Consider the following 22,903-nt stretch of genomic DNA (forward strand, 5'->3'; position numbering starts at 1 on the left):
CTTTGCCCTGGTTGTTGACAGACCACCTACCTGGTGTTTCACTGGTAAGAAAGAAAACGCAAGCTATAGGCTTGAACCAAGTTACGGATTAACTTCCATTCCCTATGAATAGCTATTTATTTATGTATGTATATATGTCGCTGTTTTATGCTAAACTGACGATTGCTGTTTTGATTTGTTACGCGTGTATAAAAGTTCAAGGTCTCTACAGTTTATGGTTTTTGATACCAGTTTCTTGGGTGGTGTTTGTGTCATTATTATTAATTATTACTTTGTTTTTTTGTGAAGTGTTTCTATTGCTGAGTTTTTTTTCTTCTCGTTATTGAAGATGATGTGTGGTCATTGTTGAACCTACGCCTTGTTATACTGCCATGAACTCGTGACAGTCGTGTATTTACTTCCGTACAGTTCCCGGATGTTTAGGAAATTTTCGGGTTTTACTAACCAGTTGGACAAGAAATATGTGTTTTGGACAAAAGGGGCCATTACTGTGAGAAATGGAGAATTTTTCTCATGAAGACGTGGACTTGTTTGATATGGATTCTAGCTTTTTATAAAATAACACTAATGGGAATTGAAAATAAAATATGAAAACACCCTGAGGTAGGTTTTTCGCGTGGATGTCGCTGTCAGCGTTTGATCCAAAAAGTTTTCGAAAGGTTGAAAATTAGCCATTTCCTGCGACTCATTCAATAAAAAACTTCCAACCATATTTTCATGAAAATTTGCGAATTTACAGACCCTTTAATTTTAAACAAAGATCATAAATTTCAGACATTATTTCTTCGACTCATTTCTTTAAAATTTTATATTTCATTCGATATCGAGTCATTTCTCCATTTTTTTTCAACTTCAAGTTATTTATTCGACTGACTGACTGGAATTTCACATTATTTCGACTCGTTTCTTTAGAATTTTAAGTCCTCCTTTCTTCCCCTCATTGCGTCCTTCATTTTACGACTCCTCACAATTTTAGACCTCATTTCATAGATTCATTTATTTCAAATTTTAAATCTCATTTTACGACTCACTTTTTTAAATTTCAGGCATTAGAAGCCTGAAATTTAAAAAAGTATAAAAGAATTGTGAAGAAATATTAATCTAATTTTAGATGTTTCTTCGACTCGATGCCTTAATATTTTAGGCACTCTTTCATCGACTCATTGCATTTGAAATTTAAATTAAATTAATTTATTTATTTATGGCATAATTATACGTCATCAAGTGTTCGAAACACCAGGGATTGCATGGACCATGTTGGCGCTTACAAAAAGTTATTCAATGTAGCATGTCAATATTCAAAAAGCAAATAAACCAAAAAATTACAAATTATACACATCTACTAAAATATACACTTCTAGACGTCATTCCATTGATTGATTTCTTTGAAATTTCAGACTTATTTCTTCGACCCAATGCATTCAAAATTTCATGAGGTATAGAACTTTTAGGTCAAAATTTAAACCTACAAATTTGTCTTCTTTCATTTGAATATTTAAACTTTATTCAATTGACAAATTCCATTCGAAATTCTGACCTTATTTTAATTACCTATTTCGATTTTTCTAGTTCAATTACCGAAGCCGATATTTGAATTCTCTTATTTTATTGATCCGTTCTACCTTAGCGTATCCGATCGAATCAAACGTTATCACTCTAACTACTGAGCAACTTGTGGAAAAGTGTCGGGCTACTTCTGACAAGAACCCGAACTCAGCGAGGTCATATGGTCGATTGTTTGTTATCTACAGGGTGGTTATAAATAAACTGACACTACTCGGAAGTATGTAGCGCCCATTCTAATGGAGACATTTTGATGAAACCTCCAAAAAAATGCGATCAAAACAATTATATTTTTGTCCATCAGATGAAAAAGTGGCACTTCTTTATTGCAGTTATCCTCCCAGCAGTGCGTCCACCTGGTGGTAAAGAAATTTAACAATTTTTTCCCCCACCATGGTTCATATATACTATATACCAAGTTTCATCAAAACACCTCCATCAGAATGGACATCATACTACATACGTCTGAGAGAGTAATGTCAGTCTATTTATAACCATCTTCTGTATATGCTTTTAAAACAGCATCCATCGTGTACCTAGAAGTCTGCATTTTCGTGCTCTTGCTTTCCGTGAGTCGTGGTATAATAATATACAATGCAGAAGCTTACGCCGGGAGAAACAGCTGGCCCATGCCAACCCCCCCCCCCCCCAAATCAATGAAAAATTACAGATATCTGTGTAAAAACGTTTTGAAATACCAAACATTTATACGCTCTATTATTCGATTTTTGTTGATTTAAGATACTTTTTTGAAGGTTAGTAACTTAAAATTTCTCTGGAATTATTTCTTGCACCCCTGCAAAGGTCGATCCTGCGTACGCCCCTGCACCAATGGGACGTTCGCGTGCACGGCTTGGGAAAACCATTGTTACTAAGTATCATAAATTGAAGACAATTTCAAAATAAAATTTAATTCATGGTAGTTACGCACATTTTCCTGTGGATACTGATCACAGCACGTTTTCTCATTCGCAATTTCACCTCCAGAGATGACCATCAAAGAACCGTCTAATTTCACGATCATGAAGAAATAGTCTTCGAGAGAAATATTAAGGAAAATCCTCCAGAACTAGTTCCCGAAGACATTCCACTCAATTACCTCGAGATACTTCAAAAACGCCCTTCTTAATATTAATCACTCATTATTCTAATGGGGAAGGGGGGGGGACGCTTTGATAAACATCTCTACAGCTGGATTCACCATCTATAAGGGACGGACGGACACGCTTGAAAATTCATCAGAACTGTCACTTACCACGAAATTATTCTAATACATTCATTTCCCGACGAATGAACTTAATTTAAATGCTAATTTATTTTACGGCGCCATTAGCCGTGATTACACGAGAATGTGTCGGACGTCGGAAATAGTTTGGTTTTCCTGCCATATTTTCACGGACGTGGAAGTTCCATAAATGTCCTTTTCTGTCATTTTTCTAGGTGTTGGGGACGAGCCACCTGTTGGGTGCTCCAGAGAGCCGACTTGTCCGCATCCTTGTTCTTGTTACGATGGTGTCGTCGATTGTCGGGATAAAGGACTGACGAGGATTCCGGATCATATTCCGGAAACAGCGACTGAATTGTACGGATATATAATTATTTATCTTTTTATATTTTAATGTTTTATTTATACGGTAAAATATTTCCTTATCGCCAGTATCCACTGAAATGCCACGCGATAGGAAATAGGTAACGGTATGCGAATCGCAAAAATGTCGCCCCCATTTGAAGGCTGATGTTTGGCGCACAACACCGGTGATTCTGTCTAAATTTTAGACATCTGCTGCTGAAAACATCTGCTGTTGTGCAAGCAACGCCAGTGACTCTGCCTGAATTATGGACAGTTGCGGCCGATGTTTGGGGAAGCAATACGATACCCCCCCCCCGGAATTATGAACAACTGTGACATGTTTGAGGAAGAAACACCAGCCACTTTGAATAAATTATGGACAGCCTCTGCTGATGATTATCGAACAACACCAGAGACTATACAACAGATTCGGAAAACTGGGTGAATGATGAGATATCCCCTGAAACACAGATATATCTTCATTCCATCAGTTTTCCGTATCTGCTGTATTGACAGTGGAGAGTGACATATCTTCCTACATACCAGTGACTATGCCTGAATGACACAGTTGCGACTGATGTTTGGTAACCAACACCAGCGGTCTCGAATTATGAACAACTGTAGCTGATATTTAGGAAATTGACACCAGTGACCATGCATGAGTCATGGACAGCCAAGGTCGCAGCTATATCATCCGGAGAAAGTGAGCATATTTGCTCACTATTTATATCCGGAGAAAGTGGGCACCCCTTGTAATAGTGAAGGAGAGGTTGAAGGGAAAAATTTGTGCTTCCTCTGGCCCGGCAACCGGAGCACCAGATCTGCCTGCTTCCCTCCTAGTGGCGGCCCCGCGGACAGCAATGACCGATAATTTTAGAGCAGCATCAGCGACACTGCCTGAATTAGGAACAGCTGTGGCTGATGTTTGGCAAGCAACAACGGTGTTGTGCGTGAATTACTATGCTACTGCTGCATGTACAAACACGGTGAATACAGTGACTCTGCCTGAATTATGGACAGCCGTGGATGATATTCGGACTTTGCCTTAATTATGGAGAGCTGCGGCTGATATGGGGGGACAAGCAACACCAGTGACTCTGCGTGAATAATGGATAGCTTCTGCTGTGTGCTATATTTGGAGAAGCAACACCAGTGACCTTGCTCGAATTATGAACAACGTGTATATACAGTCGAATCCCGTTTTAACGAATCTTAGCGAAAGTCTTAGCGAAAATCTCGTTTTAACGAATACCGTTATAACGAAAATCTCGTTTTAACGAACGCTTTTCTAATGGCTTCACATAAGTTTACATGGGAAAGGCCTGGAATTCCTTTATAACGAAATTTCGTTATAACGAAGTGATGTAACGGGATTCGACTGCATATATATGATGATTGGGAAAGTAATACCAATGACCATGCGTGATGAGTCATGGACAGCTGTGATTTAATGTTTTGAAGCATCATCAGTGATATTGCCTAAATTATGAATAGCTCTGACTCATATTTTTAGAGCATCATCAGCGACATTACATTGCCTAAATTAGGAACAGCTATGACTGATGTTTTGACTAGCAATGTCGCAATCCCATTTCTTCTACTTTTGATTCGCCGTCTTATCGTGTGTCAGCTGTTATCAACGCTAAGGAACACCCCATTCGTTACTACATGAAAACCTCGTTACAACGATACTCTAGAACGATATTGTTTCTTGATCCGCACGATATCGTTAAATCGAAGTTCCACTGTATGTAGTGATACAGGTATCCTAATTCAGTGGTAATTTGGTATAATAATATAAACTAAAATGTAAAATAACATCTCTTATTTTACGTCTCTATTACAGACGACTGGAACAGAATCAGATCAGGGAACTTCCGAACAGGGCTTTTGCGAATCTGAAAAGATTGAAAAGAATGTAAGTACAGCCAAACACTTCTTTCCATAAGCCATCCAATGTCAAACATTCAATCTTCAGCAATAAATCTTGTAATATTTACAGGCCCCTAAAATGTTATTGAAATCAAATCCGCCTTTAAGAGAGCATCCCCCCCCCTTCTTAAATGCATTAGGAAAGCTCATCTTATAATAATAATAATATAAAAAATAGTAATTTTAGTTCTTCGCGTACAACGCACTGTAATTTACAGTCTTACAATGTATTCTATTTTGTTTTAATTTTTTTTTTTTGGTTTGACAGCCCCGTCAATTTTCACTTGACAATAAAATTTATTTGAATTGCCTTTTTCTTATGTAAGAAGAAGAAAATGTATGGGGGGGGGGCGAAGAAGAAGATATACGTACATACAAACATTAAAATAATAAGACTTTTTCTTTTCTTAAGGGAGGGAATTTCAAGGAGAAAATAAGAAAACGTCGTGTGTGGCGAGTTTTCTTTGGTCTTGACGTTTTTTTGACACACTGATTTCTAGGTTGCTAACCGTCCAATGACTTCTTACTTTTTTGGGAAGAAAAATCTATATTTTATAACTTTTATGGATACGTATATACATCGTGTGCGTGCCATAGTTATTTTTTTTCCTTTGTTGGTATTTCCAAATTATAGATTTTCCTCTATTTTGCACTTAGTTATTCCCACATAGCGAGTTATTTTTTTGGAGGGGGAAGAGATTGAATAAATAAATTGATTATAGCCGTGTTAAGTGTTGATTATTATTGCAAAACGTTTATTGATATTGGGTTTCCTGAGGGGAAATTCTCAAATTTTATGTTTTACTTATTTTTTTAATGCAAATTTTTTGTCGTAGGATTTCTTTTGTTGTATGATTTCTCAATATCGTATAAATTTTGAGAAATCGTATTTGATTTTGAAATGGAGTTTGTGATATTCACATTCTCACACACAGCTGTAAGATGAACGGAAAAACCTAGATTTTATAAAAAACTAAATATTTTGGAAAAAGTGCAAGATTTAAAAAATTTCGAAAGTAAATTTTAGTAAGTCGAATGAAAATTGCATAAATAGAAAATTCTATAAATTTCGAAAAATGCAAAATTTTAGATACCGAAAAATATCGTACGAAATGTAAAATTCAAAAAAAAATGTAAAATTTTGTAATTTTACATTTTTAGACAATTTTTAAATTTGGATATAATTTTTGAAAAAATCAATAGAAAAAAAAAAGGGCAGCCACAACAGGCAAATTGCCCAACGGGGTGTCTGAAAATAAAGACGCCCATAAAAAATATGGATGTCATAATATAACCGAAATACAGCAATCCAATATAAAACACTTGAAAGACTCATAAATTATGAGAAAAAATTCAGATTTTTTTTTTTTGAAATTTCCGAAAAAATACTACCATAAAATTTTAAAAACATGTGAATCTCATTCAAATGACGAAAAAAATTAGCCCCTACATTGGGCTTTCTCTAGCTACTTCTGCGTTCAGACTTACAATTTTCTCCAAATAGAGCAGAAATACTGAACTTTCTCAAAATTGCTTTGGTAGAGTTGATCAAATGACACTGTAGTTACAGAGTCAGTTACAGTTTTTTTTTAAACCTCATTTCGGATAAATTTGAGCTTTTAAAAATAGACAAGATAGAACATTATTATTATTTTTCTCTCCTCTAAAGCCCCTGGGATTTATTGTCGCTGCCACCGCTTTCATGTCGGATAACACTGTTGCTATAGAGCCTTAAGACCAGCTTTACGTCATAACCATTTACTCCGACGATGGATTAGGGGGGCTAGTATCCACTGTACATTTCTAAAATGCACGAGTATATATTTCAAACGGGTAGGGCTTGCCTTTATGCTGTTACCGCCGCCATTTTTCTCGCTCTAGAGAAGAGTTATTTGCTTCACTTCTTATCTTAATGACGGTTTTTTTTTTCTCAACTTTTTATCCCGTTTTTTTAAGTGTGTTGTAAATTTGAATACAGATATTAATGTCAACATCAGGTTACAAAAAAAAATTGAAACATGTTCGGGCCTCTCTGTTTCAGTGTAATTCAATTACAAAGTGTATTTTTAGAATGCTTATATGTAATTTGATATATTTCTTTTTATTGTTGTTTCAGAGATCTCAGTAACAACGAGTTATCTCATATTGCGGGAGATGCGTTCAATGGCTTGAAAACATTGACTTCACTGTGAGTATAATTATATTAAAATAATTAATTTTGATGTATCGTAATTATTAGACACGGATTCCGACTCTGAAATATTTTTTTATTTACTGATTTAATTGGAAAATTAATTAAATTTTTTTTTGATTTGATTAAAAATTAATAAATTTTACAATTTTTTAGAATTGATTATTTTTATAATATTTTATAATTCAATTTCTATATTGACTTTTTTAATTCGAATTCTCAAATTATTTTTCAGACGTCTAAATACACTTGAAAATTACTAAAAAACATGGATAAATTTATTTTTCCTTTTATTTCTGATCTGAAAAAATGTTGTAAATTAATTTTTTTCAACAATTTACATAATTTATTACACCATAAATAATGTAAATAAATTTTATTTGTTTCAGAGTGCTATACGGAAACAAAATCACCGAACTACCGAATGGAATTTTCAGAGGGCTTACGTCGCTGCAGCTTTTGTAAGTGCATTTTTAAAATACTGCATTTAAATTTGCATTAATTTTACCTAATTTCAGTTGTTGAAATTTGATTACTTAGTTATTATACTTTGACATTATTTCATTAGGTAATTGGTTATTAACTTCGAACTGTATTTCCATCGGAAACGAATACGGGAAGTATTAACTAAAATGGATGATGTTGACCGGTTTTCGACAAAATCACTGTTGTCAAAAATCACCAAATATCACTGATGTTCCGCAATAAAATTTCCTGTTATTCCATGCGAAACAATACGGGACGTCAAGAATTGTCCCCAAAATAGTCTTAAATCATTGCCAACTAACACCGTTGAAAAACAAAGTTGATAGTTGCCAAACTAATCATCAATAAGTCTAAAACATAATCATCAATAAGACTAAAACATAATCATCAATAAGTCTAAAACATAATCATCAATAAGACTAAAACATAATCATCAATAAGTCTAAAACATAATCGTCAGTTGTTGCTAAATACCGCCAAACATCGCTAATAGTCACCAATTCAATTTCAAAAGTAAATAATAAAATTCATTTAAATTACGAACGAATGCAAGACATCACGAAGCAAATCGGCAATGAATTAAAATTTATTTAATGAAAATTTCTTGCTCTTAAAAAATATAAATTTAATAAATCCTTCTAGGATGTGGCCGTAGGTACTGTTATTTTACGCGAATTTCTTACAATTTTTGAATTTTTCGGCAGTCCTGATTTTTTTTGATAAGAAATGCCTTTTTTTCATGTTTTCTTCAACGAAGTTCATTCGAATTTATTTTCAAAAGTTAAGCGACATTTTGATTATTTTACGAACTCTCTCTCTATATATATATCACGCTGATCACCTATATTTATTATAGGGTGATCAGCGAATAAGCCCTTATTTTAAAATTAAATATCTCTACAACAAAGATCAATAGAATTATGCGGTAAACGGTACGTTTATTATCAAAACTGTAAGAATGTTGTACAGAAATTTTGAAAATTTAGTTTTTTTTTTAAATTTAAAAAAAACAAAACAAATCTGGAGATTTTGGGGTTCCGAAAATCCTCGTTTGTGTGAAGAGAAACCACTGCATTCGCCTAAAGTTACTGCATGGGCTGCGGTATGCGCCAGAGGCATTATCGGCCCCTTCTTCGTGCGAGAAACGATTACTACTGAACGTTACGTTACAATTTTGGAACAATTTGTCAGCACACATGGCTGTTGTTATATATAAGTTGTTCGTAAAAATTATATTATATAATAATATAATTATATATAATATTAATATAATATAATTATATTATTATTATTTCTCCATCTGTATATCCTGATTTCAGCAGAAATAACTCATCAAAATAGGCGCGAAGCCTTCAGGCATTTGGTCCCGTATTTGAAACGATGCCTTCGTTTTAAATACGGGACAATCATTTTCAAAACGACGAGACGACCAAAAAATTGTAATTAAAATTCTTAGTGTGCACTTTCAGTTGGCTTAATTTACGAAAATTTCACCCCAACAATTTGTCGCCGGAAAATTCACGGACATACACTTTACTGACAACAGTTCGTTATCTGGTGAATGAGTGACGGAGTGATACAGCAAGTCAGTGAATGTGTGAGTATGAATGACCGATTGAGTGAGTAACCACACGAGTTAGTTACCAAAAAGAGTTGTGTGTGAGCGAGTGACCATTTGAGTTGGGGGAATGTGAGTGATTGAGCGACCGTACGAGTAGGGGATTGAGCGACCGTACGAGTAACCGATTGAGTTGAACGATTGAGCAAGTCAGTGACCGTGTGAGTGAGAGAATGAGTAAGCGATTGAATGACCAAGTGAGTGGGTGAGTTACCGAGTGAGTCAGCTGCGATTTTCGATCACCTGCTCACTCACTTCCTCATCTGTTCACTCACTTGCTCATTTGATCACCTGATGTCTCACTTTCATTTGCTCACCTGATGTCTCACTTTCATTTGCTCACCTGATGTCTCACTTTCATTTGCTCACCTGATGTCTCACTTTCATTTGCTCACCTGATGTCTCACTTTCATTTGCTCACCTGATGTCTCACTCCCATTTGCTCTCATTTGCTCATTCGCCAGCTCCCTGACTCACCTAATCAATCACTCACTCGTTCACTGGCTCACTAACCAGCTCATTTACTAACTCCCTATCAATTTACTGATAAATTATTTATCCTCGAATTTTTCCGGCGATTAATTGTTTTCGATTAATGATGTTTCTTGCGATAAATTGTTGTCTGTAAATTTCCCGGCGGTGAATCAGTGAATTTTCCTGTGGCGAATTGTTGGCGATAAATTTTCCGCGCGCGAGTTATACCACTACTATTGCACTTGAGCACGTACAATCGCAAATTTCAATTATTATTCCGAGCAATTATAATTATCACATTACACCAATTGCTCTAAAAAAAACGTAGAATTATATTATAATTCACATTCAGTTTAGAGAAAATTCATTATTTTCCATAAAGATGAGAACGGAAATCATTACAATATTTTCCTTTTTCAATAATTAAAACAGCGTGAATCAATTATCAATCAAATATTCACGCGTAACTCCGAATCCAATGAGGAAAAAGGAAGGCATTAGAGATCACTACAGGGTATTATTATGAAGTACGAGTCTTGAAAGTTAATTAGGAGCCGAATGAATCTTTTATTAGCATTAGTGGCGTGCAAGGGAGGAATCATTCCATTAGCACGCGGAAAGTAATTTTTTTTATTGTTGTTTTTTTTTTCTCTCGCTGTCTAATTCCGACATTGTATTAGCGGTTGCTGAATTTTCCATTAGCAGGTAAATAATAGGAATCAGTTACTTTCGGATGGTGTAAGTAAGCGCACAGGGCATTTGGTTGGAGAACAAAAACACTAATCCCTTTTTTTTATGATGAGCATATTGGAGTTTCCGGGTCCAGGATTAACATGTTTTGTATTTATTACACAGGGTAACACAATTTTTGGATAAGAGATTAACTTAGATTGGTTAAAAACTTGAATTTAACCAATCCGTGTCGATCTCTTATCAAAAAATTGGGACTATTTTAAACCATGTCGGTGAATACCGCTCTAAAGCGCATGCTCGACCCATGGCTCGCGGCTAGATGTGGCCCTCAGAGTCCTTTGATGGGGGTGGGGGGGGGGGCTCAATTTTAATTTGGGAAAAAATGATCTAAGTGGCACAAAAGCAGATTACTTACTGATCTACGGGCCAATTCAACATCACTTAAGTGAACCAGAGCAGTTTATTTCCCATATCGCTTTAGTGACACGCGGTACATTTCACTTGAGCGACCCGTACACATTCACATATCACTTGAGTAACGTACGGCACAGTTCTAGAGCGCAGAAGTGGGCCCGCGATGCATTAATAGATCACTTACCAAGTGATCTGCGGCAATTTTACAGATCTCCCAACCCCAAGCGGACCGTGGCATATCAACAGATCCCTTATATAAATTGCGTCACAGTTCCATATCACTCAAGCTGTGAATGTCATATTTATAGATGACTCAGATGGACTGCGGAACATGTACAGATCACTCAAGAGGACCGCAGCACATTAATAGATCACTTGAGTGTCACACAGTTGCATATCCCCTTGAGTTATCTGTGACACATTTACAGATTACATAGGTGACCGTCCCGGCGCTGTTGCAGACCACTTAATTAAGCGACACGTTTTCAAACGAACGAAGTGGCCCGCACTCTTCTACAGGTTCAGCACCCTTGTCTTAGAGCGTAAATTCGCCAATGTTACGAAAGTGTTTATCGAATCGGCGAAATTGATACGATTTCTAAAGAAGGAGTGTACTTTTTTGGCTATATTTTTTCTTTTTATGCTGATAATCCTAAGAGCTACATTCTACTAAGAGCCATCAATGAAACCCTGACATCAGTTAATATTCAGAATTACGGTCTGTTGTGGTCTGGATCGTATATTGGGGGGGGGGGGAGGGGGTTGCAATCCATAGGATCTGGATGCCGGAAAAGCGGTGCATGTACAGGGTGCCGTATAAATTCGAAAACAGTTTAGAAATTCATGAAAATTGAAAGAATCTGTGTATTTCAATGAAAATTGCAAAAAAGGTAATCTCAGAAAAATGATTTCTTTTTTCTTTCGGTACAAAAAAAAAAAATTAGTTCAAATTTTTGTCGATAGAGTGCACTGCGCGCAAGCAAATCACTGAAAATATGCAAATCAGAGTCCTAGAAAATTCAAGGTGTACGATTCACAGCTCATTTCTGAACTTTCCTGTTGCTGGCAAAGGTTTCCATTGTGATATTGACCATTGATGGATAAAGCACTATTGGTGAAGTTGTTTTACCTCAGCGTCAAAATTATTTACCTCACAATTATGCATGAATAATTTCGCAAAATGAATTTGGAAATGACATTTGCTTACTGTTTGATAAACCGCTGCCTCAGATTTAACAAACATCATTCAAAACTTCAAAAAGGCGAGAAAGATATGGAGAAAGACTGGGCACTAGAAATTTATGGGAGCCCTGAACATGCGAACCGGTTTCCCCATGCGAAAAAATTTAATTGATAATTTTCTGATGGGTAGTTAAGCCTGTAAACAGCTCAGAACAGATGAACTTTAATTATGTACACCCTGCATATATTTAGAACATAACTTGAGTAAGCAGATAAAATGCCTATAGTATCGCAAGGAAGGCAGAAAAATAATGTTGATGATGGTAATGAAACTTATCGAGGCTCCATTTCACACAATGAAATTGCGATTCTTTCCTCCCAAAGAGGAAGCGACTTTGAACGCGCTCACGCGCTCGACGAAGCACGACAACAAAAGCGCCATTTCTGTGTTAAGGGGTTTTTTTTTTCTCCTTTTTTCACTTGCCAGTTGCCATTTCCAGAACCCAGGCAACGAACTATGTAAGTATATATACACACGCACACGAAATATACAGACAGTATCAGCAGATTTCCAGGCCAAGTTGGCGAGAGAGAAGAAGAAAAAAAAAAAAAAATTGGACGCAAGATACTGCCCTGAAGCAAACCTCTGCCAATGATAGTGTGTGTTTCTAGAAGATTCTATTCCTATTATTTATTTACTTATTTTTACCCCCCCCCCTCCCGTTTCCACTGAAGCTCAAGTGAGCGGAAGAGAACTGTTCGGGATCGGGAAACGAACTCGGGGAAAAATAGATAGCGAGTGAGAGTGCGTGTGTACTGTATATACGATACCGAGTAGTAGAAAAGAGTGGATAGAGCGAGCGAGTGAGTGGTAACTGCTGTTTTCGCTTCTTGTGCGCGTGGATATGACTTATTAATGTTGTTCCTACGGCTGGGAAAATTTCTAGGAGGAAAAATCTTTGTTATTTCTTCGGTGGCAGTTTTTGTACCAGTTGCGAGAAAGAGCGCGACGTGTTTAAACGTTCGTATCGATCTCAGCTGGGGAAATACAATATATCGGATATTTTATTAGTATCTTATAAGGACACCGGGATGGTTATTTTCGTTTCATATGAGGCAGGAATATATATTTTTTTCTCATGGCATTAAATAAGCTATATCTTCTGTTAGGCCGGGATTACACTATAAAACTTTGATAAAGGATCTTTTACAAAACTTGAAAAAAAAAAAAAAAAACAACTGGTAAGCCTTCTAGTTACATTCGCTCGAATATAACTGATACGGTTATTGGTTGAATTGTTCAAGTTTTATAAAAGAGATTTAATAAAACTTTTATAGTTTAATTGTCCGGCCTATAGACGACTAATTTGATGTTTACGGCACTTGGGTGGCACTGAAATAGAAATTCTACGTATTTTGCAGTGATTGAGGTTGCCGCTGTGATGGTCGAGTGGTCATAATGACGGACTCGCATCGCGAGGATCCGGGTTCGAACCCCACCGCAGTGGTGATCTACTGAAGTTGGTTTCCTGTGGTTCCCAACTACGAGGCGCAAATGCGAGCCCATCTCCCCATTAAAGTCTCGCCACAGAGAGTAACAGGCCTACAACGATAAATTATTCAATCATTATACTTCGCTCATAGTTAGAAAAACTGGTGGCAGGTGGCAGCACTACACATAACAAGCATTACACAGAAACAAACTTCGTCAGTTTTCACTACACGTTCACGCCCGCTTGTACCAATTCGAGGTTCCGCAGAGGAATATGGACGAGTAGCATGTGTGGTGTAGTAGTGATCGAGATCACTTCCAGTCTTGATAATGTACATCAAGGTGTGGATTCAACTGCTAAATGTGTGCAGTGGTGCCGCTTGCCAAACATCTGCAGCAATTCATTTAGGCTAGAGAGATCCTGGAAATCTTAGGCTGGCTCATCCGCAATATCTGTGTGAAGTGTAGCGTCAACATTACCGCTATAGCCTAAGGCGCATAGCATATAGCGAACTCATTGCCCTTCATCTTCGAGTGGAAAAACAGTTTTCTGTTTACAGTGACGTCCAAGCGTTGAAAAAAATGGCATAAGATACAGCTATTGACAGCACCAATAATATTGATGTCACATTAGCACTAATGTGGTGGATGAGCCAGCCTGGGGTTTTAAGGAACTCTACTACAGCCAATAGGTGTTTCATATGATATTTTTTTCAACGATCAGGAATCACTTTGAACCTGATAACTGGTTTTTCCACACTAAGAAGGAGGGAGATGAGTCCGCTAGGGTTTATTCCAAGAGCCTTAATTCAGGTCGTCGATAGTAGATGACGTGAGCTTTGATAGGTAAAGATTATTTCCATACTTCCAGGATGCTGATTCACGGAAGAAATTTACGAAATGTTCCCTGAACAAGGCAGCAAACAGCTGAATGAATGAACGCCAGAACTTTGCCACTGGACTTATCCCGTTGCCGAGATCTCTTCCAGCCCAGCTTCATGGCAGAGTCCGGAACACTTTATTTTGTGTCAAAAAAAGAAGGGGGCGGGGGAAACAAAAACTTTTACAACATATTTTCCCCGGAGAATTGGGTACTGTGGCGATTTACAAATTTTGTGGTGATTACAGACGCGATGGGGTTTGGAGTTTCTGAGTTTTCGTTTCTCTGGCAGTAAATAGCTGTAACTTCTGAATAATATATGTCCTGCTAGTAGTTACCGATATGCATCGATATTAAAAATCGGCCTTGTTGTGAAGTGTGGATTAAACCTGGCTATTTGGTGACATAGGGTACAAACATATTACACGCTGGTTCCCAATTCTGCGTGTTGATGTACCATCCCAACGGCGAAAGAATCAGAAACCAGCGTTCACTCTTGTGTCCGCATCCATACACCGTAGGGTAATTGAATAATTCGGCCTAATCCATTAAGCACGGATAAAAATGGGCTGTTTGAGCAAATTTTTGTAATCAGCTTGAAAATATGTGCTGTCTGGATTCAATAATTCTAAAAATTTCAGACTGATCAGAAAGTGCTAGATAATTTTCCAATTATCCGGGTGAATTGCAAAATGACGAAGCTCTTTGCAATTAGACGGATTTTTCACTTTGCTTCCTTCACATTCATCAAAAGTTACAAATATTACCCCAAAAGGATACAGAGCCCAAGCTGTTTTAGCGCCACCTTAAAATTGCATTATAAATGTTCCCATACTCAAAGCCTCATTGAAGCGTTTGCCATATTCTCAACTTCCGAACAGGACAGGTATTTTGTATTGGATAGAGTAAATAAGGTTTACGCCATCATGCTATTTGACTTGTCAGCGGTAGATTTACTTTGGTTCTCTGGCCCAGGCAAGATTCTCGGATAGATTATCAACCATAGCGCTCTCGGCTTTGAGTTTGGCCAATCTTCTGACTTGCCGATTGAATTCTCAATTATTTATACTCTGGGTGGTGATCTGAGTTAATGTCTAGCTTCAATGACGGCGTCTTAGCGGATCATTCCGCCTTGAGTTCTATCTTTGAGAGAAATGTGACGCGTAATTATCGCTATACCCAATCTTTGTTTCCTGAGGCGCCTAGAAAGAAGGGCAAAATAATCGTCATCGTCTCCTCTTGAATAAAAACTGGCTTCGTCATCGAAGTTACGTCTAATCGTTAAAAAAAAAGTAGGATGGGAAACACATTGGATATATAGCGATATTACTGACGTTACACATACGCTTAAAGATGGTAGATGAATCAGCCTGGGGTTTCAAGGAGCCCTGCTTCCCTTTCCTGCTTTTTTTTTAAACAGTAATTGACACCTGCAAATTGCAACACTTGAGACGGCAAAACCAGTCTTTTGTTCAAAGATGGAGGACGATGAGTCCATCGCTTTTTTTCAGTCATCTCAGCTTCAGTGGCGACTACAACTTCTCAGCACTCTCAAACGATGATTACTCAAGGTTCATTGTCTTGGCGTGCGTCTATATAGCCTATGCCTACTCGCTTTCAGTTTTGTTCGCCGTGCCTTTGCTTTACTTTTTTTTTTACTTTTCCTCTTTGTTCCTCCCCACTCACACGCACAACACTATCTATAGCAGAAGGCCTCCACGGGAAGCTGGCGACGTCACTGAAGAAGGTCACCCCACATATTGCTATTGGATATAGCAGGCCGACGCATGTTCCATCTTTACCCTTTTTTGCTGTATACTGCTGTATACAACGGCTATAAGATAGCCTGCAGTGAGCTTCGGGTGGACCTTCTGCTATTGATGGTGTTGGTTAAGACCGCAGCGCCACACAGCCTTTGCTCACCAAAATCCCAAAAAAGCAATACGAGTCTTTTGCATATGCCGACCGTCGGCGATCCTTCGTCTCATGTTGGACGTTGCATGGGTGTGATGTATATAATCGTTTTCGTGGCCCGAGGACCCAGGAGATTTGGAGGGGGGACACACGTACTTCCGGCACAGCGCAATCGGTAGTAAATTGCCTAGGGCGATAGACCGAAGTTGTGTTCGGTTTTAATAAATGACTGGACGTTGCTTGGCTCGCGATGAAATATTTCCTGGTAAGCTGAAGTACGGATGGGAAATCTCAGAAAACCCCCTCATATTGGACAACACATAAGCCCCGTTTACATGCGCAATATTGTGGTAGCATTTTGGTAGTTCTAGCACCAGCTTTTTATCCTTCATAAGGAAAGAAATGGAGAGCTGTCATTTGTGAAAATTCTTGGAACGGGTTTTAAACCCGCTTTTTCTATTTCCCATGTAAACGGGGCTATAGAGTGCGCATGTAGACGTCACGTTAGAATCTTCGCACTTTTTTTTTATCATCCCTATATACTGGTAATAAATACTATTGACGTTATTGAACATAGAAGGCCAATGTTCTCTACCGATTTTCGATATTTAATGACCCCCATCCATTTGTGTAGACAATCATCCCCTAAAACTTGATTGCGACGTACCTTGAATCGAAACACTGAAAAGCTATTAGCATTTGAGTGCACTTTGGCACTCAAAATAAGTTTTTCTTTCTTATCCCGATGAATAATATCATATGTTTGATTTTGGAGCTTCACCTCATCTTAAATCATCTGAATATTTATAGAGCCATTTGCCAATTTCCGTGTCTTTTCTGGAATAAAAATTTCTCGTCTACTTAAAATAACGATCTCTAAAATCTTTGATCTTTGATCGAAGCTTTTAGAAATTTCGTGAAATATTCCCGTAAATATGAATATTTTAAGTGATGGAAAATGTTTCGATTGCGCAAAACACAAATTCCCGATGGTATAAATTTGGAATTGGAGTTACCTTATACAATGGATCAGGAAATTCGAGCCGTCATAGCTCTTAGCCCCCCCCCCCTCCTGGATGTTGGTTCTGTTCGATTATGAATATTCAGACGACGGATCCTGATTTGTTCTGAGTGTATGCAATGGCACGGTTGAATCCTCCAGGGACAATTATGCGGCCATTATTAATGTTTTAAGCGAGTCGCTCTCTGTATTGAGGATGAAGTACCTGAACTAAATGCTTCATGTTAGAGGTATCTAGGGGGGTGTAATGTTTACGCCACTGAATGAGTTTTTCTTGACGCAGAAGAAATATTGAAAGAGCGTTTGGATAGTGGCTGTATTTGTTTCGACATCCTGATAATTTGAACTGGGAGGAGTTAGTTCCGAATGGAAGTTTCTGTTGTAAGTGGTAAATAAGCTGAAGCTACGACACTGGGTATTACGGAATCGGTGATAGGGGTGATGGTTACGCTCAGAATCTCAACATATGGACCGATGCTCACGAGCCTAAGATACTTGGGACAGTTTTGAGAATAGTCGTATTGGCTAAGCTGTGTACACTTCCAGCAATGTGGAGGGCCACGAGAAAGCAATTTTCTTCGGGGAAGGAGGTTCATGACACGGTGGTGATTGCTGTTAAATTGCATGGTGGAATGTGATTGTTGAGTGATGGCTTGCATACTCATGTCTGAAGCAGGGTCGTCTTAAGAGCATCATGGGCCCCCGGGCCAAGTGATTTTTCTGAGGTCCTATCGGGCAAATTCTCGAAAATTTCAACCAGATCTCATTTTTGTGAGGCCCCTTTTCTCTTGAGGCCCCCGGGCCGTGCCCGGGTGGGCCCATGCCTTAAGACGGCACTGGTCTGAAGTTCGACTTTTTTCATATTTCCCCCATCCCCATGATTTTCCAACCCTAGGCATGCATATAAGTCCTGGCTTTACAATGGTATTGTCCACGACAATGGTACAAGACTGATTTTTATAATGGTAATACAGCCTTTCTCCCCATATCCTGCTACTTACGAGCACTGTGGGTACGCATTGAATCATTCAATTACATTTGATGCTTGTGCTTGATTTCGAACTCGAAAAATGCAAATATAGAGGAAAAGTTATGGAAATAAAAAAAATTTGCATTAGAAAAAAATTGAGACATTGATGAGATAAAATTATTAAGACATTGAATATTGAAAAATTCAAAAAATAAATTTCGACTAGTTTTTTTATTAAGTAAAATACTAAAAATACAATATTAAAAACACAAGACTGAAAATTATTCAAAAGCTAGATTAGAACTTGATGCACAAAACTGCCAAAAATTCGATTTTAAAAATTTGGCAGAAATCAAACGTTATTTAACTCTTGGAAATTTTATGTAGAAAAATGCATGAAAATTAATTAAAATTGAAAAAATTATTGCAAATTTAAAGTAGTTTTGTTAAATTTTTAAATTATTTTTTGTGTGAAAAAATGGTTGAAAGGTGAAAAAAAATTGACATGAATGTTCATTATAAAAAATACTAAAAGTTTGTGTGGTGGGAAAAAAATGACCAAAAATTGAAAACAAAAAAATTCACTAAAAATTCAACAGGCCTATAGAAAAAGTTATTGAAAGCTCAATATATATATAAAATTAATATTTAAAGAAATCAATAGCGCAATTCTCAAGATACTGCACGAAAACGCGCGATTCCGCAGATCACATCAGCACATGCGAGAAACATGACAAATACTCACGTGACTCAGGGTCACCGTGGCCATGCAAAGTCGAAATCACGTTATCCAACAATAAAATGCCAACTGTAAATCTCCGTGCAGGTCAGGAGCTACTATAAAGCTCCATATTAGCTCCATGGTACGGTCACATACGCTAAAGCCGTCATATTAAAGCAAATCCTACATCACCATCGCAGGAATTTTAAGAACTTGCGTAAATAAGTAACGTTTGCTTAAAGCTTAAGTCCAGAAGGTCACTGTCCTTAAAAAGTCCGGTTTTTTAAAAAGAGAATGCATTTACAGTATTTCTCTCTAAAATTTTTTTACTATAATATATGTGTAAAAAAAAATACTTAAGTGAAAACAGCGGAAGCTTATTACATATAAAATGTTTTTAATGGTTTCTCAGAGTTGTATAATATAATATGAGGTGGGTAAGACATGCGGTAAAATATATTACCACGCTCCAAGGTGGGTAGTTCTTTGAAAAATCGGCCATAAAGCATTTTTGTTTTTTTACGACATGATACGGTGGAGCCTCGTTTATACGACGTTCGAGAGACCGCGTATAAATGGGCAAGTCGTATAACTGTACTCCTGTGGGAAAGAAAGGCCTCCTCCCTTTCCCAACAGATATACAAAATACCCATTGAATTTATTTGAATATTTTTCAAATGAATTCAATGTGTTTGATTGCATCTTGCGTTTTCAATATATACAGCGTTTCTGGTCAACCCATGGCTCGTGATCTCGTCTAATTTTGTAAAAAATAAACTAGACGACACATTCTTCTAGATCACGTAAGTGACTTGCAGCGCAGTTCCAGATCACAGCGTCCCTAGACACATTTTCAGATCACTTAGGCGACTCCCGGCTTATTTACAGACTACTTGAGTGATCTGTGCCCGTTCCAGAACACTTAAGTGACCCCGAGTCACCGTTCCAGAACACTTAAGTGACCCCGAGTCACAGTTTCAGATTACTTAAGTAAACCGCGGCGCAGTTGCAGAGTTCCAGAGCACTAAAGTGACTCTTGGAACATTTATAGAGCACTTCAGTAATCTAACTGTTGCGTGGGTCACATAAGTGACTCGCGGCGTATTTACAGACAGGCACAGTTTTAGAGCACTTAAACGTTTATATCCTGACGGTACTTTAAAGTACAGCTTCAATCAAACGCTTATGTCTTCGGAATATGAGGAAGGTAATCATTAAGGGTGCAGGTAAGAATTCCCTACATTTTATTTGAAAATTACTATTTTCTATCATAGGGTCAAAAATGTATGTCGGTACTACAACGTACCGATAGGAAATATTTTTTTCCCCTAAAATAAAAATTACTTTAATGTGGAAAACACAAAATAATGGGTGTGATTTTTTTTTTTTTTTCTGAGGCAACTATATCGAGTCATCGAGATGGGACGAAAAAAAGACGTTGTAGCACCTATAATATTCATCAATGGGCGGAGAGCACAAAGCAGATATGCTGAACTCGCTATATAAAAGGGACAGAAAGTCAAAGAAATGCTGGCACATACTGTTCTTCGCGATGCTTGAAATGGCATATGTCAATGCTTATGTCATTTATAAAAAAAATACATGGAGAAATTTCATTATTTGAGTTTCCAAGAAACTCGGCAATGGGACTCGTAGCCCAATAAAGAAGAGAGGTTGTGTCCTGCCAGCCAAAAAAGAGAAGGAAGAGTAACTTTTCTGTGCCCAAGACATCAGGAAACAATTTCTTGGAGCTGATTGGCCTGCGTTTGTTCAGCAGAGGGGAAGATGTGAGATGTGCTCCATTCGAAAGTTACATTCCAAACATAACTCAAAATGTTCATTTTGCAATGCATTTCTCTGTTGTAATGAAAAAAAATTGTTTTCAGAAGTGTCATCTCGCGCGAAGTAGTGTAAATAAAAATGCACGTATTTGAATTTTTTCCCCCTTACACATACTGTCGGTACTTCTGAGTACCAGCTGCATAAATTAATCACTAAATTATACTGTAAAAAGTATTTTACTCTTTTTCCTAGGATTATTCTGCACCAAAACTTATCTAATGATGTAAAAATACAAATATAAATACAAAATACTTGTAAAAAGTTACTGGTAAATTAATTCATGATATAAAGAGTTAAGCAATCCGCGGCATATTTACAAACCACCACAGCACATTTCCAGAGCACTTGATGGAAACACGGCAAATTCACAGATCACTCAAGCGGTCCGCTGTAAACTTACAAATTGCTTAAGTGATCCGAGGTGCTGTTCTAGATCGCTTAAATAAGTGTCCCGCGACACATTTCAAGTCAGTGAAGTGACTCGCACTCCTCTCCTAAAGGTTAAACACCCTTGGTCTGCAGAAACTGGGCGCGTTTGATGGGAAAGATGACGTTTTTATAAAAAATTTGGAGCTCGAGTCGAAGTGAAAGCGTCGAATAAATGAATTATTTCAACATTAAAATATGTAAAGGAACCGATTGCGACCGAAGCTGAACGTCGTATAAATGTGGAAGTCGTATAACTGAGCGACGTATAAACGAGGCTCCACCATATAAACTGCACATCCCTTGAGGGCTATATAACAGGTAAAATAAAAAATAGCCCTCTCCATAATGACATTAATTCCACAAAAAGAAATTCTAGGGAAGGAGTAAAAAATGGCGCTGAAAAACAATTATACGGTGTTTATAAAAATGTAATATGTCTTGTTAGTGTCATGTTGCCCCGGTACGTGATGGCAATTACATTACAAAATGACCGCTTTGACTTTATTTTTCATTTTTGATCGAGTGCCGTTTTATAAGGTTTGAAACGCGCTTTCCTGTCCGATATTATCATAATTATTACTAGTACGAGTGTATTATAAGAGGGGGGAGGGTAAAAAAAAGTGATTATTCATGTGGTCGGTGACTTTGCGTGGTCGGTTGCCTGTCGGGCGTGCGATTAACGATGATTTAGTGGGGGACGAAGGGATATTAATAATACCGATGAAAATGAAATCTGATAAATGATCGTTTATATCTTATTAATGCCCGGAAGGGTTTCGAAAGATGAAATTTTAATTTCTTTTCTTGTTTTATTTTAATTTCTGAAGAAATTTTGGAATGTACCCGAATACCCCTTAGTGCAGAGGTCTTTCCAACGCATGACCCTCGAACCTTTCCGCAATTGGAAATGCTGAAGAAAAAGCTCTCGATGGAAAACTATATTTTAGAATTGGTGATAGATGCAATTCGAAATTATTTCCCATTATGCTTTCTAGAAATAATTTCATGAATATTGAAATAAATATGAATATTGAAAGAAATAATTTCATGAATATATTGAAAGAAATAATTTCATGAATATATTGAAAGAAATAATTTCATGAATATATTGAAAGAAATAATTTCATGAATATATTGAAAGAAATAATTTCATGAATATATTGAAAGAAATAATTTCATGAATATATTGAAAGAAATAATTTCATGAATATATTGAAAGAAATAATTTCATGAATATATTGAAAGAAATAATTTCATGAATATCTGGAAACCGTTATTCCGCAATTTATGGAATTTCATAATTAATGGAAAGTATTTCTAGAATTATTGAAAGAAAATTTTTAAATATCACTGAAAAATATTACCAGAGTAAATAAAAAAATTGTCATAACTTTTCAATGAATTTTTTTTTTCATAATTATTCACAAATATGAATTAAAGAGTTTCAGATGAATAAAAAATTATTTCCAGAAATTAATAGGAATATTCTCAAAACTGATAGAAAATATTTC

At 37.0% G+C, this 22,903-nt stretch overlaps 1 protein-coding gene across 3 annotated transcripts in view; it reads left to right on the plus strand.

Annotated features, from left to right (window-relative positions):
• sli (slit guidance ligand) overlaps positions 1-22,903 on the plus strand; it is a 273,161-nt gene that overhangs the window by 163,503 nt on the left and 86,755 nt on the right. For all 3 annotated transcript variants that reach the window (XM_089251401.1, XM_089251403.1, XM_089251402.1), the window contains exons 9-12: positions 3,004-3,145; positions 4,980-5,051; positions 7,182-7,253; positions 7,646-7,717. In XM_089251401.1, coding sequence (XP_089107527.1) covers positions 3,004-3,145; positions 4,980-5,051; positions 7,182-7,253; positions 7,646-7,717 — 358 coding nt within the window. The remainder of the gene's footprint in view (positions 1-3,003; positions 3,146-4,979; positions 5,052-7,181; positions 7,254-7,645; positions 7,718-22,903) is intronic.

Source organism: Pholcus phalangioides, unplaced genomic scaffold (assembly GCF_987345545.1).
Source record: "Pholcus phalangioides strain wild (caught in Gottingen) unplaced genomic scaffold, Ppha-v1.0 ptg000024l_1, whole genome shotgun sequence".
Lineage (NCBI taxonomy): Eukaryota > Metazoa > Arthropoda > Arachnida > Araneae > Pholcidae > Pholcus > Pholcus phalangioides.